The sequence below is a fragment of the Atta colombica genome, unplaced genomic scaffold, assembly GCF_001594045.1.
Source record: "Atta colombica isolate Treedump-2 unplaced genomic scaffold, Acol1.0 scaffold35, whole genome shotgun sequence".
Classification (NCBI taxonomy): Eukaryota; Metazoa; Arthropoda; class Insecta; order Hymenoptera; family Formicidae; genus Atta; species Atta colombica.
Window position 1 is genome coordinate 2,056,255 of NW_017259459.1, and position 7,998 is coordinate 2,064,252.

The 7,998-nt window shown below is 34.0% G+C and overlaps 1 protein-coding gene across 4 annotated transcripts in view; it reads left to right on the top strand.

Annotated features, from left to right (window-relative positions):
* LOC108690695 (protein couch potato-like) overlaps positions 1-5,602 on the top strand; it is an 82,455-nt gene extending 76,853 nt beyond the window's left edge. For all 4 annotated transcript variants that reach the window (XM_018198110.1, XM_018198114.1, XM_018198112.1 and 1 more), the window contains one exon: positions 4,287-5,602. In XM_018198110.1, coding sequence (XP_018053599.1) covers positions 4,287-4,319 — 33 coding nt within the window. In that variant the 3' untranslated portion in view covers positions 4,320-5,602. The remainder of the gene's footprint in view (positions 1-4,286) is intronic.
* The last annotated feature ends 2,396 nt before the right edge of the window (positions 5,603-7,998 follow it).

Below are 7,998 nucleotides of genomic sequence, written 5' to 3' on the forward strand. Positions count from 1 at the left end.
TATAATAAAATTAGAATTTTATAAAGAAAATAATAGTTTAATTTGAAAATATACATATATGATATTACGAATAAAATACGATTTAATATAAATAAAAAAAAAAATATAAATACAAAATATCACATTTAAATAATAAATTTACTTTAAAAATAAAATTTTTTTTAGAACAATATTTTATTGGAACTAAGCACAGCTGTGCGTTTTCGTCTAGGGGCCGAAATCGATGTAATCTCGATGAATTTACGTACATTGATGCTATAGATATAAAAAATGACTTTAATATTTAGAATTGCAGAAATGGCATTTTTCTGCATCGATAGCATAGAAGACATCATTGAAATAATATTGATTTCGGATTTTTACTTTTGTCGCCGGTACCGAAGTGCATTGGGCCCAGTGGATCCTGGATTCAATTATTCGGTCATTATTCGATCAAACTCACGCGGTTTCGCCCTCGAAAGCGTTTGTGCCTCGAGGCGTTAGACAGGCCGTCACTTCGAAGGCCAATTAAATCTAGTTGAAAGACCGACGACGGCTGTCCCGTCGAGGACTCGTATCCGAACAGTAGATGCGCTCTCGTGCGTTGGTGCCAATTATCAATTATCCGTCGTTAATCGCCTACCGATCATGTGAAATCCGGCGAATCTGTCCGTCTTTCTTTCCTTCTTTTTTTTCTATCTCACTTTATCTCTCTATCGCTCGATTGAGATACACGTTCCCGTTTCTTCATCGGAACGCGTATAATTTTTTATCTATTTTGAATTATTTTTTTATGATTTTCTCTCTTTTGAATTTTTGCACGATTCCAAACAGAGACTAAATTATAATTTCGAAGAGTTCAGAATTTAATGTTGGAGCACAAGCAAAAATGATCTCGATATCTATTTCTGACTGATGAGAATGAAATACTTGATAGCAAGGTAAATTTTATCATAGCATTGAAAATTGAACTCATCTAAATTATATGGTTCAATCCTAGATTTCAAGTTTTCTCTTTTTCCTGTTGTATTCCTTTCGTACTCCTCTGTTGATGCCTGTTTGTCGATTTGCTCGTTTTTTACGATGTAATTTCCTTCATACAAATCCTTTCCTTTCCTATATGTTTTTTTTTTCCGCTGTATCAAATCTGTCTTCGTTTTACTGTACTACATAGATATGACGAACACTATGCACCATCCTGTAGCAACTTTATACTAATCAGCAGTAGTAACGCTTGGGAAAACATTGGCTATATAAAGTAATAGGATTAATTTTATTGATTAAAATTATTTTTTATTAACAATTAGATAATAATCCTTGATAATAAAATATTTTTTTTTAACTACATTTTTTGATATGATAAATGTTATATATAATTTTAGATTTCATTGAAATGCAATTGTTTTCTATTCTTACATTATCAGAAACATATATTTTTTAAAAATCTTTGTACAAAAGAACAAAGTGGGTTTGATATGTATAACGTTAATTTTATTTTTTGGTTTAACTTTAATCCGTTTAAATAAAATGAATTGGAAAGATTGTACGATAAAAAGTCATGTAAGATAAAAAAAGAGGAAAGTCAGACAAAATGATGATTCTGAGGTTCCGCTTTTAATCAAGACCGTATTTCCGCCGATGAAGGAAGATTCGTCGGACATTTAAGGATCGATCCCACTTACGTAATTTAAGGACTGAACTAAGTTCAGCTCACAGGTTATCCAACCGCTAAAAGGATTGAACTAATTAATTAACTAAGTAATTAAGTCGCGTTAAATGAAGCTGGCAAAGTTATTCATTTGTTCAAAATGATAATAATATTTCGGCAAAGCTTACAATAACTGTAACATTATTTATGCATTATGCAACATTATGCAACATTAACATTCAATATATAACAGACACATCAAGAAAAAAAAATTGCATCATTTTTCATTTAAAAAGGGGTTAATAATTATGCATGTCAAAGTTAGAAGAATATAAGAATTTGAGCAAGATTCTGTTAAATCGCAAAAATATGTAATATACGAAGAATTATTTGAAAATCAATAACGTGAATGAAACAGCTATTTATTTTTTCATCATTAGCTATTTCCTTTTCATATAGCATTGTCTTTATTGGCTCTTATAAAAAAGAAAATTAATCAAAGACATCTATATTATGCGAAACGTTGAAAAATTTGTTTTTAAAGATTTAAAAAGATCTCGAAGGAATATAAATACAAGATGTACATTTTTGAAATATGCAAGAGATTGAGAGATAGAAATGAAGGACTCGAGAATCTATTCGACACGTTTGAAAATGGATTCCCGTTCAGGGCAAAAGTGTGTCACCAAAAATTGATCAGAGAGACGTTATAAAAGAGCGTTTCAGATCACTCGACCTTACCCTTTGAAATCGGTGGATCGATACTGTTCACTTTCAATTGCAATTGTGTTGCAACTTGTTTATTCATATATGACGCCGAAAAGTTGCGATTGGTCACGCTATAAACGAAGCTGTGGCTACGGATCAACCTCCCTATTTTCGAATTAAACGATCGATACGGTCCGCTTGGGGCTGGGCACGGCCGAATACGTCATCGTTAATTCACGTCGTTTTATAGAGACGTCTGGCACCGCAACGTTCACCTAGTGAGATATTCGATAAATTAAAACTCTTGGCCTTTTTCGAGCAAACACATTCAATCCTATGAATATTTTCTCTTCCTCTGTCTTGCAAGCGTATATATCAGAAAACCTTTCGCGTTTACGCTTTTAACAGATGAAGGAGAATCTTTTTATAAAATTGTTGAGGAACAACAGAGAGTGTGTGTGAGAGAGAGAGAGAGAGAGAGAGAGAGACCTGAGAGATTTGAATTGAATAATCGAGTTTTTAATTTTCTATCTCTGGGAGAAGAGTTTTTAAAATTTTACGTTTTTGAAATTTGCGTTGATTTGTTTAACAGAATTTTCAAGACTTTTATTTCTTGAATCTTTAAATCGTTTAATTTCTTTTTATGTAAACACTGAAAACTTTAAATTTCTTGAACTATTTAATATGTCATGTATTTCTTTCTTTACACATACATACAAACACATATAGGGTAAGATGGACAATTTCGAATATAATACAATTCTGAATAAAATAAAATAATCCAATTTTCGTAGTTCAAGTTTGATAAACATAATCTCATTGTGTGGAGGATATTGGAAGGAGAATCAAATAGGAGAAAAAAAAGTTAAACTTTGAAATTGAATTCAAATTTTATTTTGTTCAATAATTTTACCGTATTCGAAATTATATCACCTTATTCTATATGTAATGTATTGTAAATTTATATTACGAAATGTTTTTTATGTATAATGTAATATATTATTTTTATTTAACATACTGAATTCTTTTTGATATTATATATCTTTTTATATTTAAAAATCTTTACAATAATACGTCGTAAAGAAATATTGTCATAAAATTAGGTTGTTTTATTTTAATATTTACATCGCCCCGCCTTGAATCTATTCTTGCTATATAAATACGTTTTATTCATAAAATCTCTGTTTGTTCCTGCGAGATTTTTTTCAAACATAACAAAACTCAATCTATCTATATTTCTGTATCTTGTGCTTCCCTTATTATACCTTCCTTTTCTTAGCCGTGTGTGTGTTCTTCGTCGACCGAGAGCTTTGAATAAATCGTGAAAGAGCGCTTTTCAGCACAGTCACGTCCTAATGAGGTACGCAAATTACTCAATGGCAATGTCGTCTCTTCAGCTTCACGCGGACACTCTTCATGTGGTAACAAGATAAATGTATGTAGGTTGTCCTTTCATCCTCGTTTGGACTCTCGACCGAGTCTTTTTCAAACTGTCACAAACTGTAACTTATTGAGAAGCGGTATTAAAAAATTCGTTAGAAATGACTTTCGATTTTTGGTTTTGAATCCTCATGTCTTTCGACAATTGCGAAAGTTCATAACTCGATTTTAGATCTACTTCACATATTCATATAGATACATTCAAAATTTATATGAATTTTTTACAATATCTTTGAACATACATTGAGTAATATAACTTAAAGATGATGCAATTTTCTTTCTTATATATATTATATTATATATATTATTAAGAATGTTTGTTATACATGTATAGTGGCATAATAAAGAAAATTAAAGAATTATTGCATTTCAGAAAAAATTAAATTTTATCTAATCTCATAATATTGATGACATGCGATTTAATTATAAAAACGTCGTCTCGTTGCAATTAGGATTTCTTGCATTTCAAATGTATCATGAATTGTCCTAATCGCTTGCATCGATTTTTCAGGGATCAAAGAGACAAGAAAACGGCCAACCTTAAGATTGACATCAATGGCATGTAAAAAGGCAGAATATCGGGCAGTCCGAGAAGACGACAAAAGAACGCGCTTTAAGACAGGATATCCACCGGAAAACAAGACATGAGGAAGAACCATACAAGAAGTCGCATTGTCGAGCAATTAAAAGATTCGTCGGCGAGAGATCGCGAAAGGACGCAGAAGCAGTAACACACATACATATATATATATACGAGAAAGAAGGGAACAGAAGAGATGCAAAAATTGCGAGCGTGGGTGGAAGGGCAAGATTTCGCTCTTCCGCCCGAAAGGGACACAGCGAACACATCGGTAGGCAAATTCTTGTAAATTCTTCGACGTTGCAGAACGGAAGTTCGTGCGACTTTAGTGGGGGGGGGGCCCAATATAATCACATAATAATTCCTAGGTATATATATTTTTTAACGAACTTAACTTATCGATTCGCGTACCTACCTTTACCTACTATTTATTTTCACCGTGTCTTTGATCGCGATCGACGACGACGGAGCGAGAGACAGGGGCGGGGGTGATAGAAATGTGGCTAGTGGAGCATCGAGGAAAAGGCAACAGAAGAATGAAGCAAGCGAGGAAATGGATTTTATTTCCTGTATGTGTATACATATGTAAAGAAGAATGGCACTCTTCGCAGTTACACGCGCACGTCATATCGCGATATTTGGTTACACGTACATGTATATGTACTATGCATACACAAAACACACACCCGTACAAACAAATACATTTATACGCGACAGTCGCGAAGATTTTTTTCAAACATACCATGCCACCCTGGGATACATCCGCATGTACCGTAAAATTTACATTCAAATAAATCTGTTGGATGTTCTGGAAACAAATTTTTGACAAATTTCTTAAATAAGTCACATCGAGCTCGAATTTTCCAAATTGTTCATATTGTTGAAAAAGTAATAGTTATAAGTATCGAGCTTCGCAAAAATTAAGCTCATTAGCACGTGATTAAAATACACAATAATGCACAATGCGAATCCTGGTGGTGGCTCTAACGTGAAATTGCATATTCTACATATTGAAACGAAACAAGCGAGGCGAAGATGAGTACATCAAGCTTAATACCAAAGGTGCCCTAAGAAGTGTATTTATGTTTTATCATCGGCGCATCGCGCGCAAAAAATGAGCGCGCGTACATTTAACTATTGTATCTTGTTAAGAAGAGTCTAGTGTGTCCTAGGTGAAGATGTAGTGCGTGTGCGTGTGCGTGCGTGCATGCATGCGTGTGTGCGTGCGTGTGTGTGTGTGTGCGTGCGCGCGCGCGCGCGCGTGTGTGAGAGAGAGAGAGAGAGAGAGAGAGAGAGAGAGAGAGAGAGAGAGAGTCTGAGCAGAAGTGCAAGTGAGAATGGAATTGCGAATGATGACAGAACATGACGAAAAAACATGAAAGAAAGAAAGAGTGATCAAATTGAGAGAATGATAGGTGAGAGAGTGTTTGTAAGTAATAATCTTATACATATATATATACATAACGAACGCGAACATATCATAGAGTTAAGCCTGTAGATGAGAATTCAAGTACGGCGAGAAGAGAATTTGAATTGTCTGTTTCTCCATAAAATAAAAAAATCACGCGAGAGCGGACAGAAGAAAAGAGAGTAATAGTGAAGGTGATGTGCCCCGCGTGTTAGAAACGGCGGCCAACTCGGCACGTAATTTGCCCAAGTGCCTTTCTGTTGGTCGAGTCACAAGCTATAATCGGTAGTGTGTTACACACATAGATCTTGTCCCGATTTTTCGAACTCCCAAAGAGAAAACTCCCGGCGCTTCTCTAAACGTGCAACCGTACCCAAAATACGTCCCATTCGCCTCTATTTCGCCCTATTGTACTTCCCTTTCCCTCCCGCATTCTCCTCTTATTTTCTCGGTGGCGGAAAGCTGCAATGAGGACGCATTAAAGATCTCATAATGATTCAAAGGCCAGAAGCGAGTTTTTAATGAGTATTCAAGCAAAATTTATTTCCCGAAATAAATTTATTAATAAATTCAATAAATTCATTAATAGCTATTTTGATAATTTTTTATTGATATGATTTCTCTTTGACTCTGGGCTGAATGTTTTCATAAATATTCTTAAATAATAGAATGCTTTCATAAATAATCTCATGCATCTGTACATACGTATTGAAGAAAATTATAATGATATTTGCATTCTGTATTTGATATATGATTTTAATAAGTTTACATTCTTAATAAGATTATATTTTTATTGATTATAACATAAGATTATAAATCTTAACAAATAGCCGTTTAACAAAGATCATTAAAGTAGCTTTCCGTAATTTTACGCAACTTCTGTCGAATCCTAGAATTACAAGACCAACCTTTGTATCTCCCGTTATATCACTGGGCATTTATTACATGTATCCGCAATTAACGAAAATGGAAGTTACTTAAGAAATAAAAAAGCCGCCGATTAAACAGTGGATTATATCGGTAAAGATGATCATCCACCGGCATGCTCGGGCGAATCGATCGATCATCCATCACTGATCTCTCATCATCGTCGTCATCGATCGTCAAGTCATGATCGCGTCAGTATGTTCTTTATTTTTCTACGGAAAGCGACTGGAGAGCACTACGTTAGAATCACTCCGCGATATTGGGACTTGACGAATACATGAGACATCTAAATATACGCGTGGAAAAAAAAAGAAGAGAATGGAAAGTAAAAGAATACTGTTATCAGGCAAAATATTCGAATTTCCACTTTAACTCTTTGCGCTCTTACGTTCGAGTTCTACTTTACATATCAACATGTCAACAATGTAGATTATCGAATGGAAAGGGATAAAAAATTGATATTTTATAATGCTACAAATTTTGGATTTAACGCTACAACTAACTAACAAATCACTGCGATAAAAAATGTAATTTACGAATTTTAGGAGGTATAATCTAAGTTATAATCGAATCGAGGCCTTACAATTCGAGGAGCAGTAAAATGGACTGAAATTCTCTATCCATAAGAGTATCCATCTCAGATATTCAAAAATAAATGATTGCGTTAACGTAATTGAGTGATGAAAAAAAATTTGATTAGCGTATCATTGCGAATAGAATAACTAATGCGCTTGAAACCAGACTTTCACATGGTTCGCCTTTTCCTAAAAAGAAATATAACGTTCTCAATGCATCTTTTGCAATTAAGAAAAATAGAATAAATAACATTTGAGTGCAAAGGGTTAATGGAATACGTCAGTGTCCAAAGGTAAAAATCTGAGAATTTTGAATCACGAATAAGATAAATATCTAGTAAAAAAGAAGAGAGAGAGAAATATAGCGAAGATAGAATAATGAAAAATGTAAGCAGACGAGTTTGGATAACGCGACCGAGATCGCTCGAGTATCGCGATCGCGAGGGATGATCGTCGATCTTGGAAAGATGCGAGGATGCAGCGCGGCAAACGCATTATTCGGTGTATTCAACAGCTCGTTATTTTGTAATTAGCCATTAAGAGGCGGATTCGTCGTTATTCACGATCGGAAGCGATGAATCGTTAGATTGAATTTTAAAGTGCTTTACAAGTGAACTAACACATATCAGTAGGCAGTACGCTATTATTATTAACATAGAATGGTATTTGCGTAAGGATATATTAGAGGTTAATATAAAATATGAAGAGGTAAATGTATATATATATATATTAT